The 18,047-nt window shown below is 38.4% G+C and overlaps 1 protein-coding gene across 1 annotated transcript in view; it reads right to left on the bottom strand.

Annotated features, from left to right (window-relative positions):
• The window catches only part of LOC140204181 (exocyst complex component 1-like), a 105,967-nt gene that overhangs the window by 49,962 nt on the left and 37,958 nt on the right, over positions 1–18,047 (bottom strand). Inside the window, exons 4-8 of the mRNA XM_072270645.1 lie at positions 15,459–15,658; positions 11,668–11,895; positions 9,935–10,067; positions 6,794–6,903; positions 1,247–1,396 (exon numbers count right to left, since the gene is read on the bottom strand). Coding sequence (XP_072126746.1) covers positions 1,247–1,396; positions 6,794–6,903; positions 9,935–10,067; positions 11,668–11,895; positions 15,459–15,658 — 821 coding nt within the window. The remainder of the gene's footprint in view (positions 1–1,246; positions 1,397–6,793; positions 6,904–9,934; positions 10,068–11,667; positions 11,896–15,458; positions 15,659–18,047) is intronic.

The raw sequence follows: 18,047 nt of genomic DNA, 5'->3' as shown, positions 1-18,047 counted from the left end.
TGTGGGTACACATCCACAGATCCCTGAAAGTTGCCTCACAGGTGGATAGGGTAGTTAAGAAAGCTTATGGGGTGTTAGCTTTCATAAGTTGAGGGATAGAGTTTAAGGGTCGCGATGTAATGACGCAGCTCTATAAAACTCTGGTTAGGCCACACTTGGAGTACTGTGTCCAGTTCTGGTTGCCTCACTATAGGAAGGATGTGGAAGCATTGGAAAGGGTACAGAGGAGCTTTACCAGGATGCTGCCTGGTTTAGAGAGTATGCATTACGATCAGAGATTAAGGGAGCTAGGGCTTTACTCTTTGGAGATAAGGAGGATGAGAGGAGGCATGATAGAGGTGTACAAGATAATAAGAGGAATAGATAGAGTGGATAGCCAGTGCCTCTTCCCCAGGGCACTACTGCTCAATACAAGAGGTCATGGGTTTAAGGTAAGGGGTGGGAAGTTCAAGGGGGATATTAGAAGAAGGTTTTTTACTCAGAGAGTGGTTGGTGTGGGGAATGCACTGCCTGAGTCAGTGGTGGAGGCAGATACACTAATGAAGTTTAAGAGACTACTAGACAGGTATATGGAGGAATTTAAGGTGGGGGCTTATATGGGAGGCAGGGTTTGAGGGTTGCCACAACATTGTGGGCTGAAGGGCCTGTACTGTGCTGTACTGTTCTATGTGTGGTAGAAGCAGCTACTAAGAACTTCCATCATAAATTGTTTTCAAAAAGTTCAATGTTAATGTATTATGAAAGTACATATGTCTCCGTATACTACCCTAGGAATCATTTTCTAGCTGGCATTCACAGTAAATACAAGAAGCACAATAAAATTAATTAAAAACTACACACAAAGGCTGACAAGCTACTGTACAAATATAAAAAGTAAAATAAAATTATATTAATAGATAAATAAGTAACATATCATATTGAGAACACAGGTTGTAGAGTCCTTGAAAATGAGAACATAAGTTGTGGAATCAGATGTGCTTGATGCTGAAATCTCTTATTTCAGTTCTAATTTACAATTATGTACATGGCCATCCATTGATACAGCTGATTATTCAGACTACTTTGACAGACTATACTAAACCTGTATACTTCTCAGTACTATACATGGTCCCGCTCTGCAATTCAGAATTAATATCATAGTTAAGCAAAGAGTAATGTCACATGAATAAGTAATCATGTATTTACATCATAATTTGCTGGCCTTCATATCTTATAGACCACATTTTTGACAGGCAAATAAACATACCTTAGATAAGTCATTAAATATAATGGGTTTGCTGCTTTTTAGCCAGGCCATTAAAGGGCTGTATGGCAACAATTCATCATGATAAAATTTATGCTTGGGGAAGATCAGTTCTCCAGTCTGCTGCATCAAGCTAACACTTTGGTCACTTCCCTTAAAAGCAAGAAAGAGTAAAAGTCTTCAGAATATTTAGCGAAAGAAACAAGATCACTCAACTTTACCTCCAAGATTATACAAATATTTCAGCAAAACTTCCAGATAACATACATAAAAATTGAAAAAGAGGAAAAAAGTAAAGGCACGTTCTGTGGAGTTAATAAGGTTTGTTACTAAGCATGCAGATCAAGGGTCTCTGTAACCTTCTTCAGTTTGACAACCCCATTGTTCAGCAATTTGGTTGAACTTGGACACAAAATCTGAGTTTGCGACCACCTCCAGGAAAATAAAATTCATGGTCCTTAACGATGAGTGACATCCTTGAGCTGTCAATTTTCGATAGATTAGACATTTGCTGTTAGTTCACCAAGGTCAGGTACTAAAAATGGTTACCTGCTAGTGTCTTTGCAAATTAACTGAACTCTGAAAACTTCTTCGAGCCTACTTCTTTGGCAAGTCAGCGAGTTCCGTGTTCGCCATGACGCTGAACTCTTCTTCCGCCGGCTCCGTCTTCGAGCCTACTTCTTCGGTAAGGACTCTCCCACCCCCACCGATGACCCCTTCTCCCGTCTTCAACCCTCCTCCTCTTCAAGGACACCCCACTCTGGTCTTCTGCCTGCTCTGGATCTCTTTATTGCTAACTGCCGACGGGACATCAACCGTCTCGACTTCACCGCACTTTGTTCCCATTCCAACCTCACTCCTTCTGAACGCTCTGCTCTCCACTCCCTCCCTCCGCACTAATCCTAACCTTACTATAAAACCCGCCGATGGGGGGGCGGTGCTGTTGTAGTCTGGTGTCCTGACCTCTACCTTGCAGAGGCACAGCGTCAACTCGTGGATACTTCCTCTTATTTACCCCTCGATCATGACCTCACTAAGGAGCACCAGGCCGTTGTCTCCCACACTATCACCAGCTTTATCTGCTCAGGGGATCTCCCATCCACTGCTACCAACCTTATAGTTCCCACCCCCTGCACTTCCCGTTTCTACCTCCTACCCAAGATCCACAAACCTGCCTGTCCAGGCAGACCCATTGTCTCAGCTTGCTCCTGCCCCACCAAACTCGTTTCTGCATACCTCGACACTGTCTTATCCCCCCTTGTTCAATCCCTTCCTAGCTATGTTTGTGACACTTCTCACGCTCTGAAATTTTTCGATGGTTTTAAGTTCCCTGGCCCCCACCGCTTTATTTTCACCATGGATGTTCAGTCCCTATATACTTCCATCCCCCACCAGGAAGGCCTCAAAGCTCTCCGCTTCTTCTTGAATTCCAGACCTAACCAGTTCCCCTCTACCACCACTCTCCTCCGTCTAGCGGAATTGGTCCTTACTATTAATAATTTCTCCTTTGGCTCCTCCCACTTCCTCCAAACTAAAGTTGTAGCCATGGACACCTGTATGGGTTCCAGCTATGCTTGCCTTTTTGTTAGCTTTGTGGAACAATCTATGTTCCAAACCTATTCTGGTATCTGTCCCCCACTTTTCCTTCACTACATCGATGACTTCATTGGCGCTGCTTCCTGCATGCATGCTGAGCTCGTTGACTTTATCAACTTTGTCTCCAACTTTCATCCTGCCCTCAGGTTTACTTAGTCCATTTCTGACACCTTCCTCCCCTTTCTGGATCTTTCTGTCTCTATCTCTGGAGACAGCTTATCTACTCATGTCTACTATAAGCCTACGGACTCTCACAGCTACCTGGACTATTGCTCTTCTCACCCTGTCTCTTGCAAAAATGCTATCCCCTTCTCGCAATTCCTCCATCTCCGCCGCATCTGCTCTCAGGATGAGGCTTTTCTTTCCAGGATGAGGATGTATCCTCCTTTTTTAAAGAAATGGGCTTCCTTTCCTCCACCATCAACTCTGCTCTCAAATGCATCTCTCCCATTTCACACACTTCTGCTCTCACCCCATCCTCCCGCCACCCCACTTGGAATAGGGTTCCCCTTGTCCTCATCTACCACTCCACTAGCCTCCAGGTCCAACATATAATTCTCCGTAAATTCTGCCACCTCCAACGGGATCCCACCACTAAGCACATCTTGCCCTCTCCCCCCCTCTCTGCTTTCCACAGGGATCACTCCCTACGTGACTCCTTTGTCTATTCATCCCCCCGTCCCTTCCCACCGATCTCCCTCCCGGCACTTATCCTTGTAAGTGGAACAAGTGCTACACATGCCCTTACACTTCCTCCCTTACCACCATTCAGGGCCCCAGACAGTCCTTCCAGGTGAGGCGACACTTCACCTGCGAGTCGGCTGGGGTGATATACTGCATCCGGTGCTCCCGATACAGCCTTCTATATATTGGCAAGACCCAACGCAGGCTGGGAGACCATTTCGCTGAACACCTATGCTCTGTTCCGCCAGAGAAAGCAGGATCTCCCAGTGGCCACACATTTTAATTCCACATATTCTGTCTGGGTAGCCTCCAACCTGATGGCATGAACATTGACTTCTCTTACTTCCATTAATGCCCCACCTCCCTTTCATACCCCATCCGTTATTTATTTATTTATTATTATAATATATATATCTTTTTCTCTCTCTCTCTTTTCCTCCCTCTGTCCCTCTCACTATACTCCTTATCCATCCTCTGGGATTCCCCCTTCCCCCTTTCTTTCTCCCTAGGCCTCCCATCCCATGATCCTCTCATATCCCTTTTTGCCAATCAACTTTCCAGCTCTTGGCTTCATCCCTCCCCCTCCTGTGTTCTCCTATCATTTTGGATCTCCCCCTCCCCCTCCCACTTTCAAATCTCTTACTATCTCTTCTTTCAGTTAGTCCTGACGAAGGGTCTTGGCCCAAAATGTCCACTGTACCTCTTCCTAGCGATGCTGCCTGGCCTGCTGCATTCACCAGCAACTTTTAAGTGCATTGCTTGAAATTCCACCATCTGCAGATTTCCTCGTGTTTGTGTCTGAAAACTTGTACTTGTTACTCAATCACATTTTATTTACTTGTACATAAGGAGAACAGCTTGAACCCTGCAACCAAACTGTTTGTAAGTTTGAACAAAAGAATGGCACTTACATACAGAAATTGAATAGCTGGCAACAGCTATTGACCAATTGCTAACATTGAGGCTGTTTTATAACCTTATTTGCATACTCAATTACTCTACAATAGTTATTAATAACCAATAGAATCTTGCGTGTTAAAAGCCAATAATGCTTCAGAATTAGTAAAGTAATAAATATCACCCTAGAATCTGAATTGTCTTGCTGCTTGTTACTGGTCAATTATCAGTGACAAAAATCACAGCTTTTTGAATACAAGCACTTGCAAGTGACACTATTTAAAATCTGTTTCCTCTAAGCACATTGTAGTGTCTAATAGCCAAACAACATGCATGTGACTGACACTAGTTAGAAGCTGCTCAGCAACAGTCTCCTGTCCCAATTAAGCAGTATAGTGTCCCAAATATACAAAGGGAATCCCAGCTATTTTATTTACTTCTTTTTGTTATTTAAGAGTTGGCTACCCTGATTAGGGATGGCCCAGTTAACTAGAATCAACTGTATTTCTTATTGTAATTTATAGTTTTTTTTATTATGTATTGCAATGTACTGCAGCCACAAAACAACAAATTTGACAACATATGCCAGTGATATTAAGCCTGATTCTGATTAGTAACATCCTAACAATCACTTTTGGAAAGACTGTTGGTAAGCAATGGGATGAGTCCATAAACATTGAGGCATCCCATGACTGCCATCTTGAAACATCTGAACCACTATTCGATAGCCCAATGTCTATTCATCAGCAGCAAGGCTTATATCAAGCATATGATGGAATACTCTTCATTTACCTATATTAATGGAACTCCAACAACACCTGAAACATGACTTTATCCAAGAAAAAGTGGGCATTCTTGATTACCCACACAAAGTATTCAAATATTCCACAAGTGGTAGACTATAATTGCAGTGCAGACCTTCTAAGAAGGCAGCGCAATTACTCCTCCAGGCTACTTCAACAGCTCCTCCCAACCCAGCCTTTATCAGAAGAAGAAGGCCGCCTCAGAACACTACCATTCAACTCAGAAACCACTTTGACTTGGAATTATATCATTGTTCCTTTATCACCACCAGATCCAAACCTTGGAGCTCACTTGCAACATAATATTAGGACAATTTTTACTACTGCATAAAATTCAAAGTTGCTTAATACTAACCTTTATTTATTTATTTAGAGTCCGAGAGCGGAACAGGCCCTTCCGACCTGACGAGTCATACCGCCAAGCAACCCACCTATTGAACACTAGTATAATCACAGGGAAATTTACATTGACCAATTAACCTACTAACCATATCGTGGGAGGAAACCCTGAAGAGCTCTCAGAGGAAACCCATGTGGTTCACAGGGAGAGCATACAAACTCCTTACAGGTGATGCCGGAATTGAACTCCAAACTCTGGAATGTCCCGAGCTGTAATAGCGTTATACTAACCACTAAGCGACTTTAGTAACTTTTCAAGAGCAATTAAGGACAGCCTTTTATGCCAGCATTGTTTAATTATTGAAAATAAAGAAAAGAAACTGCTTTGAGCTGGCTTATCTGTTGGAAGTAATGACCTCACTTTTAGGTAAAAAGTAGTAATTTTTAAGCAGAGTTTGCAGCCTTTATTAAAATAAAGAACAGTTGTGGGGAAATACCTCTACTAGTGTTCTGTATCTTATGTATTTTAAATAGTTCTTGGAATTTTGAAATTTGTATGTTTAATAGTCAATGGGGTTTGAATGTTTTCTGTTGTCAACATTCTGGATTCAGGTTTTATGTTAATTATTGAAAACGCTATCACTGGAAACATTAGTCTGTTTCAAAGGGCTTATGCCAGCGATTCTGCTCTAGATAATGGTGGGGTTTAGTGTAAAAGTAAGCAGTGAGCACCTCAGCAGAAGTTCTGGGCCAGTGTTATAACAAGGGACAAACTGATAATGACCACTGTATTTCAAACATTTCAAAAAGTTAACAATGACATGGATAACAAACTTTCTGTAAGGTCTGCTGAAAGCATGTAAAATATTTAATTAAACAGGTAAAAGTTAGTTTGCTGAGTATTGCCCAGTCAGTTAATATCCATTCATCAAGAAAACAAGTATCAAAAAGAATGGTAAGCAAAATCAAATTAGAATTAGCTTATTCACACAACTTTTTCTATTCAATTCAAGATATATTAGATCATGTCATATTCAAAAATGATACGACCAACGAATGAGGCATAACCTTCAATGCATTTAACTATAGTTTATCAAAGTATTAAGAAAGTTATAAACCAGAACAGCATAATATCACATACTTGAAACTTTGATCATATACCAGAAAGCTTTACAAAAACTTTCCTAACCAGATTTATTCCAAAAACTTCTAACTTTATTGTTAGTCTTACCTGTTGCACAAATATATTGTTAATATGCAGTATGAATCTTCTTTCAAATAGCTGTCGCAAATTTTCAAATGTTATTAATTGCTCGACAACACTTTGCATTTTCCGATGGCCTAATAAAATCAGAGTATTAAGGAACATTTCATGTTAAAGCAACCAATTAATATTACAGATAATGGCCCACAACTCATATTTCCCACAAGCTTCATTCCAAGGTGAAATGCTGAATCAACAGTATGCTTTTGTGGCTACAAGATCAAATGAAGCTTGTAGCCTCATTGCTATGACTATCTCACAAACTGCAGCAGTTTATAAGCATTGGGAAATTCCTTAGCTCAGGACATACAGTATATATCTTCATCACCTCAATACTCAGTGTGTGAAAGGAGTGAGTTAACCCATGAGGAGTACCATTTCTCATTTCACATCTGTATAGATATAGTGAATTTACCTATGCTATGTTTTTGTTGACATCAACCAGCAATAGTTACAAAAGGGGATACGATTTTCCCAAATTAGAGCTCCAAAAATCAGTGAAAACATGTACGGACTTAAGCCCAATTTATACTTCTGCGTCAAATGTACGCCGTAGCCGTGTACCCTATGCTGTACTCTACACCGTAGCCTAACGTGCACCTCTCCCAAAATGTAACTACGTGTCGCGGCGATGCAGACCGCAACAACTGTGATTGGTCCGCTTGGTAGCATCGCATTTCCTCCTACGCATTTCCGGTTGCTTCTTCTTCTCTGCCATTTCAGAATTGACAGAGAAGAGAGAAGAAGAACATGAGTTGAGCATGAAAATGAACCAAATCGAGGAGAGGCTAATTGAGGAAGTCCGAAAATATGTACGTTTGTACAACTCTTCGTACTTGAAGAGTGGTAAAAATATTTGAAATATTTGAAATACATTTCCTAATCCATGACTCTCAGTGGCCAGACAAGCCCAGAAAATTCACCCTCTTTCTGCCTCAATCCGTTCAATAGTCGTACACACCGTCTCCTCCGATGTCTTCTCTCTTTTCTGCGTTGCAGTAATTTCAATAAAAGAAACTCTTGTTCAACATTTATTAGCTCCAACTCCAACATGATGTGCTCAGTTTCAATTGCCACTGTTTGAGGTACAGGAAGAAACTCAACACAGTGGCACAGAAACCCCACCATCAACTAGCGGTTTGGCGGTGAATTGCAGAGCAACACAGTCACACTAACACACAAGTATAAATGCTCACAACGGCGTAGGCCACTTGTGTAGGCTACAGCATAGCCCGTACGCACAAGTATAAATCAGCCTTCACAGTAAAATCAGTTCTGTTGACAATACTGCTGATAATATCAGCCTTTAACTGAAACAAATTCTTATTTTTCCTACCACAGATGCTGCATGAACTGGTGAATATTCCCGTCATTTATTTTGCTCTTGTACTATTAGCTGCTAGATAATTCCTTTAAATTATACCTGCGGCAAGGTTTAGCTCAGTGGGTGAAAAGCCATTTCAATCCCTTACACATCACTATTCGACAGATCTACCATATATTTCTAAAATACTTTAACAATTACTTCAAAAATCTTTTGGTATATCATCTGTTTCCAATGAAGCAATAGCAGTGATTAATATCTCTTAGGGATTTAAGACTGAATGCATAAAATATCTATAGCACACAGTCAATTTCTTAATAGGTTTAATTTCTTGCCTTATGAATTTCATAGTTGTCTCACAGTTGAATAATTTGTTGTGTGTTAAATGAAAGAATGATAAAAATATCTGCTGCAGCATTGTAAGAAATAATTTTCTGCTAGCTTTTCCCCATTTTTGATGTTTACCTCAAGACACGACACAAGACTAAACCCTTCTGATGCATCCAATTATTAGTGACTCAGCAAATATACTCAGTGGCCAAACTCAAAGCATAAAAGCATGCAGACATCATCTAGAAGTTCAGTTGTTGTTCAGACCAAACATCAGAATGGGGAAGAAATGTAATCTAAGTGTCTTTAACCATGGAATAATTGTTGGTGCAGACAGAGTGTTTTGAATATCTCAGAAACTGGCCAAATTAGTTCAAGCTGTCAGGAAGGTGAGAGTAACTTAAAAAGTGGCAATTGAGTGTAAAATGATGGTATATCAACCTGTAGCCTTTATTTGCTGATAGATTGGTTTGTCAATCTGGAGGTGAGTGGAGTGCTTTATTCAATTTGTGCTGAGTAAAGGCATCCTTCTTGTACTTTTGGTTCCTTATGAAAAAAATATACTCAAGAAAAAAAGTGTCTTCAAATTGGGTGCTTAGATAGAGTTACGTTCCCTTCAGAAAGATACTGAACAATGACAGAACGTTCTACTGCACTTCATTGCATTTATTATTAATCAAGGTCTAAAATATTAAAGTTAATTGGCGGACTCACATATATTCAGTGGACACTTCATCAAATACCTCCTGAACCTAATAAAGTGGTCATTGAGTGTTTGTTTGTGGTTTCTGGCTACATAGTCCATCCATTTCAAGGTTCAACATGTTGTGCGTTCAGAGATGTTCTACTGCACACCACTGTTGGAAATTGTGGTTATTTAAGTTACTATCGTCTTCTTGTCAGCTTGAATCAGTCTAGGCATTGTCTTCTGACCTCTCTCATTAACAAGGCCTCACTGCACACAGAATGGCCGCTCAGCGGATTTCTTTTTCATTTTTTGCATCATTCTCTGTAAACTCTAGATTGTTGTGTGTGAAAATCCCAGGAGATCAAGAGTTTCTGAGATACTCAAACCACACTGTGGCATCAATAATCATTCCACAGTCAAAGCCACTTAGATCACATGTCTTCCCCATTCTGATATTTGCTCTGAACAACAAATGAACCTCTTGACTATATCTGCATGCTTTTGTGCATTGAGTTGCTGCCACATGATTGGCTGATTACATATCTGCATTAACAAGCAGGTGTACAGGTGTACCTAATAAAGTGGCCACTGAGTGTGCCTATACACACACACACACACACATACATACATATATATATATATATATGTGTGTGTGTGTGTGTGTGTGTGTATATATATATACACACACACACTTATAGGATTTACACATTCATTAACTCCAAGAGCTACAAACTACATAATGTAGAAGAGCCAAAATGGAGCATACCCGGTAATAACCTAACATTCATGCAATTATTCAAAGCTTCAACAGCAGCAATGCAAGCCTTTAAGTTGTCAGGTATGGACAGATCACCAGTCCTTAAAGCCTCTTGATGTTCTTCAGCAAGGTCCAACTTGTCCTATTAAAACAATAATTACAGTATTATAAAAAGACACAGAATATCATGATGTATTGGATATGTAAAATCATTTAAATCATACAAGATAAAATATTTTCAGCACACACAATGGAACAAGGTATCCTTAAATCTAAGCCAAATATTCACTGCATTATAACAAGAGTGATGAGAAGGAATTGTAGTTTGCAAGATGCATCAAAGAGAAAAAAATCCATGCTAGTAATCTTGTAGACAGAAAGCCATATCACGCTCTTGCACATCTCCTTAAATTAACTTAAAATATTCTCATTGTGTGTGGAGAATGTAAATGAAAAGTTTCTTTTTCATTCCCAATACGATTTTCTGTATATAGTTTCACTATTTATCTCATGATGCTGTTAAATGCTTAATGGTTTTGCAAAGAGGCCAACTAACTGCTTCAGTTTTTATCATTAAAGATTGAGCTATATGGGTTTACTTTATAAAAACTGGAAAACTGAAATTAAATATGTCTCAAATGCAAACATTTGCTGGCCAGGAACAAATCAAAAATACGGAAAATGGATACAAAGACAAATCTTAAATTGAGATACCAGGTGACACAGTAATCTGAAATTCTATAATTATACTTACAATGGAGAAGTAGTTTCTTCTCCCTCAGGCTATTCACATTATGCAAATAGAGACTAATTAGTTTCAAATGGTTTTCAGTTCACAAGACTATGAATGAAACTACTCACAGTCTGACATGGGCCTGAAATCTCAATCAGAAAAGAGGAAAGCATTGCTTCAATGTATAAATAAATAGCAGAAACATTTCATTTCTGAAGTAGTGGTCAGTCACTTTGTTGGGGAAAAATATACTATAGAAAGTAACAAACCAATGCTATATTTTACACCATTGTTATAGCTCAAGGACAATTTCTTTGTTGGAAAACTATTTTTGATTTTTTACTTTCATTCTTATGAGTACACAAAGGATATTTGTCAAACTGCTTGCAGGATACAAAATATGAAATTTATTAACTAGTAATTAGACCCCTAACTTTGATTTAAATTCTTCTTTAAATAAATCTTCGAAGTAAATTTGCCAAACTTGATTTGCAGAAACTAGACCAAGTTATAAGGAAGTGACAACATTACATAAAACATAATTACATAAAGCACAAGAATTGCATGTGCTGGCGCACCAGTGAGTTGTGTCACTCTATGCGTCACTATGCACACAGCTTGCCAATTCATTTCCATACACAGGAAGGAAAACGATGGAAGAATCAAATATAGATGAAATATACATGAAATTTTCTCCATGTACATCCAGCCTTTTAGCAATAAAAGCCCAATTGAAATTGTGCAAAGCAGGCCTGTTTTCTTTTAAATCATTTATTCTTCTTGTGAAAGCATTTGAGGCTTCATTTATACAGATTGAAGCAGTGTCTTTGTCATATTAAACTTTTTTGTTTTGGCCATGCTTCCTAAAGATTGTTACATTAAAACAGGGATTCCCATACTTTTTTATGCCACGGACCCTTACCATTAACCAAGGGGTCTGTAAACCTGTAAATGACAAAATCACATAGCTCTTATTGTCCCACCTGTAGTTCGGTCATTGCTTGCTTACCACAAGAAAAAGTACTTCCTCTAAAAGTTTTTGTTGGTTAGAATCAATGACTTGTAACTGATTATTACTCTGGTGAATATGGTCCATCTGTTCTTTAACACTCTGCAACAGTTCTTCATAGGTCTGAAGAGTTTGTTCAATGTTTCTCACTTCAACAAGACTCACATCGATCAACTCCATTAGTTCAGTTACTTGCTTCTCAGACACAATGATTGATCGTATGTTTGCCTGAAAGATATACAAGAACCTTAATGTACACTATAACCATCAACGTTACTTACATGTCTGGACATATTAAAATGTGCAGTTATCTATATATATGTTATTGATTTTTTGTGTCTAATGATTTAGAAAAAGCTTCATGTACATGGACAATATAGTGGAAAGGCTAAAAGTATGTAATTAAAACTTAAAGAGTGGAAATAATCAGCAAGTAAGGAAGGCAGCAATTTTCATCAGAAATGGAAATGTTAGGGAAGTAAGAGTTTTTAAAACTTAGGGAAAAAGAGGGGAGCCCTAATGAAGTGTATCCTCAGACATTATGGGAGGCTAGAGGAGAAATTATGGAGCTCTTGAGGAGATAAATGTTTCATCATTAGACAATGGTGAGGTTCCTGAAGACTGGAAGGTGACTAATATTCTTCCATTATTTTAAGCAAGGTAGTACGGACAATTCAATGAACTGCAAGCCAGTCAAACTGACAAGTCAGGAAGTTACTGGAGGGAATTCTGAGGGATGGCAAATACCAGCATATGAACAGAGTTTGATTAGGAGTCAGTAGGTCTTGGTTAATGGAAAGCTGCGGTAATGAACCTTTAAATTATTTTGAAGAAATTACCACAAAGGTAGATGACGATAGGGTAGTAGATATTGTCTATTTGGAATTCAGCAAGGCCTTCAACAATGTCCCACACAGTAGACTGGTCTGGAAGGTTAGGTCCCATGGAATCCAGGGACAGCTAGTAAGTGATACAGGAGCCACTAGGTTCGGAAACAGTTATTAACTTACAACCATCAGTCTTCTGAATTGATGTGGATAACATCATTCACCTCAACTCTGAACTGAGTTCACAACCTACAGACTCTATAACTCATGTACTCAGTATTATATATACTGTACAGTATGTACCTCCTGTCTACAGTAAACTGGCCACTGAGTCCAGGAATGTAGGTTTGTGCTTTTCTGCTGCTGTAGGCCATCCAGTTCAAGGTTTGATATGTTGTGCATTCAGATATGCTCTTCTACACACCACTGTTGTAACACGTGGTTATTTGAGTTATGTCATTATTTGAGTTACTGTCACCTTCCTGTTAGCTTGATTCAGTCTGGCCATTCTCCTCTGACCTCTTTCATTAACAAGGCGTTTTCCCCAAAGAACTGCTGCTCACTGGATGATTTATGTTTTTCACACCATTCTCTGTAAACTTGAGAGACTGTTGTTCATAAAAATCTCAAGAGACCAGCAATTTTAAGAAACTCAAATCATCCTGCCTGGCAACAATAATCTTTCCACAGTCAAAGTTACTTAGAACACATTTCTTCCCCATAGCCTACAAAGTACCCAGGACATCTTCAGGGGGCGGTGTCTCAGAAAGGCAGCGTCCATTATTAAAAACCTCTAGCACCCAGGGCATGCCCTTTTCTCAGCGTTACCATCAGGTAGGAGATACAGAAGCCTGAAGGCACACACTCAGCAATTCAGGAACTGCTTCTTCCCCTCTGTCATCCAATTCCTAAATGGACATTGAAGTTTTGGACACTACCTCACTTTTTTAATATACAGTATTTCTGTTTTTGCACATTTTTAATAATCTAGTCAATATACGTAATTGATTTACTTGTTATTTTTAAAATTTTATTATTTTTTTCTCTGCTAGATTATGTATTATATTGAATTGCTGCTGCTAAGTTAACAAATGTCATATCACATGCCAGTGATAATAAACCTAATAACGAACAGGTGTAGAGGTATACCTAATAAAGTGGCCACTGAGTGTTACCTTTTTTTACACATTGGTTGTTTTTCTATTATCTTGCAGTTTTTTGTAAACGCTATTGTACTTATTTATTTTCCTGTAAATGCTTGCAAGAAAATAGATCTCAGGGTATTATTTGGCGACATATTCATATTTTGATACTATCGCTTTGACTCAAAATTGGCTTCTAGGTAGGAAACAGAGGATGGAAGTTGAAGGCTTTTTCTCAGAATGGAGGCTGGTGATGAGTGGTGTACCACAGCGGTCAGTATTGGGATGCTTGTTATTTATATAAATGATATGGATATGAATGTACAAGGCTTGATCAGTAAGCATACCATTGATATAAAATTAGGAGGTGTTGATAGTGAAGAAGGTTATCGTAGATTAAAGGAGAATTTTGATGAGTTAAGGGTGTCAAATTTGAGTTCAATACAGATTAAGTGTGAGGTGATGCAATTTGGGAAGTTAAGCCAACAGAGACAGAGGAGTGCAAATGCATAGTTTGTTGAAAGGAGCATCACAGGTAAATGGGTTCATCAGTGTCCAGTCAGAGGAGAAATGGAGCCAAGATTAAAGAGTTAAACAGCCAGAAGCTCAGTTACTAAAAGTCAAAAAATTTTTTAAAAGAACAGAAAATACTGAAAAGATAGGAAAATTCTCCAATTCTTTTAAAAGACTGTTGACTAAAACGTTAACTCTACTTTTTTCTCTCAATGGAGTATCTCCAGCATATATTTTCAGTTTAGAAGCTCAACAAAACCCATGCAGACTGAAAAGATTTTCTGGAAAGCAATGAAGCAATGTATCCTCCAACCTGATGACATGAATATTGATTTCTCCTTTGGTAATCAAATCCCCCCACCCACCTCTGTTCCCCACTCGGACTTTTTACTTCTCACCTGCCTATTATTTTCCCTTGGGTCCTCTCCTCTTTCCCTTCCTCCTGCGGTCCACTCTCTTCTTCTATCAGATTCTTTCTTCTGTAGCCCTTGACCTTCCCACCCATCTAGATTTACCCATCACCTTCCTGCAAGCCTCCTTCCTCTCCCTTACACCTTTTTATTCTGGCATCTTCCTTCTCAGTCCTGAAGAAGGGTGTCAGCTTGAACGTCGACTGTTTATTATTTTCCATATATGGTGCCTGACCTGCTGAGTTCCTCTAGCATCTTGTTGTGCGTTGCTTCAGATTACCAGCATCTGCAGACTTTCTCGTGAATGTAAAAGGTGGTGTATGATGAACAACAGATATATTAAAATTAAAGAAAACACTTATTCCAGGTAATTATGAGTCCAAGTATCTTTCACTGAAAAGTAGAAATTCAAATGCTCGGATTGTATTATGTAAACCATTTTTCTTAAGGTATTAAATGCTACTCTAGCTTGGCAGTTTATAAGCAGTACTTTGTAGCTTTTCAAAACAATTAAATGTTTTCTCAGTAATATCAGTAACCCATTTTCCATTCCACCATTATAGCAAAATTATAAAAACTAGAAGTTTTCTTTATCAAAGAAATGATTGTACATACTGTACTTATCAGTAAATACTTACAGCATCTATCAATTTATGACTTTTACAGAATACAATAATATACCAACTTTCAGTAATTCAGCAAGTAAAAGTAATTCAAACAATCAACTAGTAATTCAACTAGTAGCACCATAAAGAGCACATTGTATTAACTAATAAATGAAATAGTGTGCCTCTCTCTAAGAAGATCCAAGGTTCAGAAAGCTAAATAAACATCAAATCCATGTGGAACATTTAGCAAATACATCAAGACTTTCAAGAACATTTACTTTATATGAATACCTCATCTAATACATGGAGATCTTTACTCATCTTCTCTGCAAAAGCTTCGGAATTTGATATAGATTGATCAAACTGTTCCATTATTTTTTCTACATCAAGTGCCTCTTTTGATGTGAGTTCTTGATAAACACCAATTTCTTCTTCGTCATCAACTTCAACAGCCTCACTTGTTCGCTCTTCTACTGGAGGTCGCACACCCTCTGAAATCCAATGATTTGATTATACTTCCTTTACATTAAAATAAAAACACTCAAAGCACTTCTTATTCAAAGTAAATCTTAAGACTGCACTTTTCACATGATAAATCTTTAAATATGCTACAGATGATGTATATCAGCAAAACTATAAAGGGAAAACATGACATTAGAAAAATTAGGACTGATATACTACATTACAAGAACTAACACAGCAAGTTGCTTATAGGATAATAATTCATGATTACAATTTCCCACGAAGCTTAATATTCATTGTTTAGGATTTCATATCTACTACTTACAGCAAAAGAACTAATGCACATTTACGTAATGTCTTCATGTCCTCAGGATATCACAAGGTGCTTTACAGGCAATGCATACATCTAAAGCATTATCACTATTATAATTTCAGTAGACAGTTTTAATCAGCAGATTTTGTATATTTAATTATTCATTAACTATATTAAATCATGAGTAGAATACTCAATGTCTTTTTAAACAAATCACACATCAAGTACAAATTTACAAAATGCAATGCAAATTTTAAAAGCCCCTCTTGCAAACTAGTTAAGGACTCAGACTCTGACTATTATTTGCATTGAAGGTCTTACCACTAAGGGCGAGTTCATCATAATAGTTCCATCAAGGTCAGATGCATCACAAAATTGTTTGAATATCTTCAGGTATGTATTTTATTGCAAGTTAGCCCAGTGTTACTCAGTCATGTTTTTTCAGAATCTACTCTGTGGCTTACCTCTGCCACAAGAAAGGATAGCTTGCATTAAAGTGTAATTCTGCAGGACAATACACCACCAGATCATCAAAAAAAGCAAGGAAAACAACATCCAGTGTATTCCATCAGCACTTTAAAAATGCTGATAATGAGAAAGCCATTAAACGAGTTTCCATCTATTTACCACTGAACTAAGATATTTGTGACCAATTGGACTTCCAAAATGTGGTAGGCTTGTAAAAGTGAGATAATGACAGTTCAAAGTTTGTATGTTCCTGCTGGGGTGAAGGGCAAGGCTAGCAGAAGTGGACCCTGAATGCCGAGTTCTATTAAGGCTCAGGTTAGGAAAAGGCCATATGAATCTGTGGAGAAATATGGGCAATGCAGGAGTATACACATGGAATTTAGGAGGGCAAACATAGGACCAAAGATGGTCTTGGCAAGAGAAAATTAAGGATTAAGGAAAATCCTAAAAGATTTCAGGAAGTATCTTAATTAAGGGAAAAGAGTAGCTAGAGAGAGAATAGGTCCCTTCAAAGACCAAGTGGCTTCCCTGCATGGAGCTGCAGGATATAGGCAGAATCCTCAACGAATATTTCTCCTCCTGAGAAAAGTTTCATAAGGTTGTTACCTGGAATGGAGGACTTGACTAATAAGGAGAGACAGGCAAGCCTGTAATTGTTTTTCTTTAGAGAAAAGGAGCCTGTAGGCTGACCTTATAGATATTTATCAAATCATGTGGGGCATAGAAAAGGTAGATGTTACAGTCTTTTACCCAAGGCAGGAAAGTATAAAATAAGAGGGCAGAGATTTGTGGAAGGAAATATTTAGAGGAAAGTTTTTTTCCTCACACAATTCATTTGACCTGATATCAAGAAGCAGGTGGAAGTACTGGATACAGTAATAGCTTCAGAACCAAACAAATTGGTTGTTGAAGTAGTTAAGATGTGCACTCCAGAATGAGTAGTGCTTCTAGTCAAGCAAGATATTCCAATGCAATTTTCACACTGTTATTTACCCAGCTACTTGGAAAATTGCACAAAAAAAGCAAGACAAATTCAATCTGGACATTTACTATCCAATCAGTCTATGTTTATTCATCAGTAATTGATGGAAAGTTTCTCAAAGGTGCAATCAAGTGACACATGCAATCAACAATAAAATACAAAATGTTGGAAACATTCCAATAACATTCCAGAGCATTTTCCAGCTTCGATCAAAGATCTTCAGTCTGTATAATTATTTTTTTCATGTAGCCTGACCTGGTAACTGTTTCTAACATCTTTTTGTTTTTTATTTCAGATCTTCAGTATCTTCAGCTTTTTACAAAGAAAAATCACAGATGAAAGGAGATATAAACTGTCAATCAATGATCTTCGCAGTGATGCGGGAGAAAAGCCTGAAGTGGGCTTTACACGTTTCCTTTCTGCAGCTTCAGGTCCATTTGCAAATGCTCGGAGCACACCCAGTATCCAGGTTCTCCTGCATCCAGGATGCTGAGAGTGTTCCAAGCATTCTGAATCCATCAACCTTGACCTAATCTCTCCTAGTTTAGTGGCTGGGATTTGCCCATGGGAATACTGGATTTTATGTGTACTTGGCACCGTATAAAAACTTTGATCTATCTCTGAATCATGGATAGTTCATGAACTAGTTACAGAT

The sequence above is a fragment of the Mobula birostris genome, chromosome 10 (assembly GCF_030028105.1).
Source record: "Mobula birostris isolate sMobBir1 chromosome 10, sMobBir1.hap1, whole genome shotgun sequence".
Lineage (NCBI taxonomy): Eukaryota > Metazoa > Chordata > Chondrichthyes > Myliobatiformes > Myliobatidae > Mobula > Mobula birostris.
Note: the sequence above shows the minus strand (reverse complement) of the source record. Positions and strands in the feature narration are given on the sequence as shown.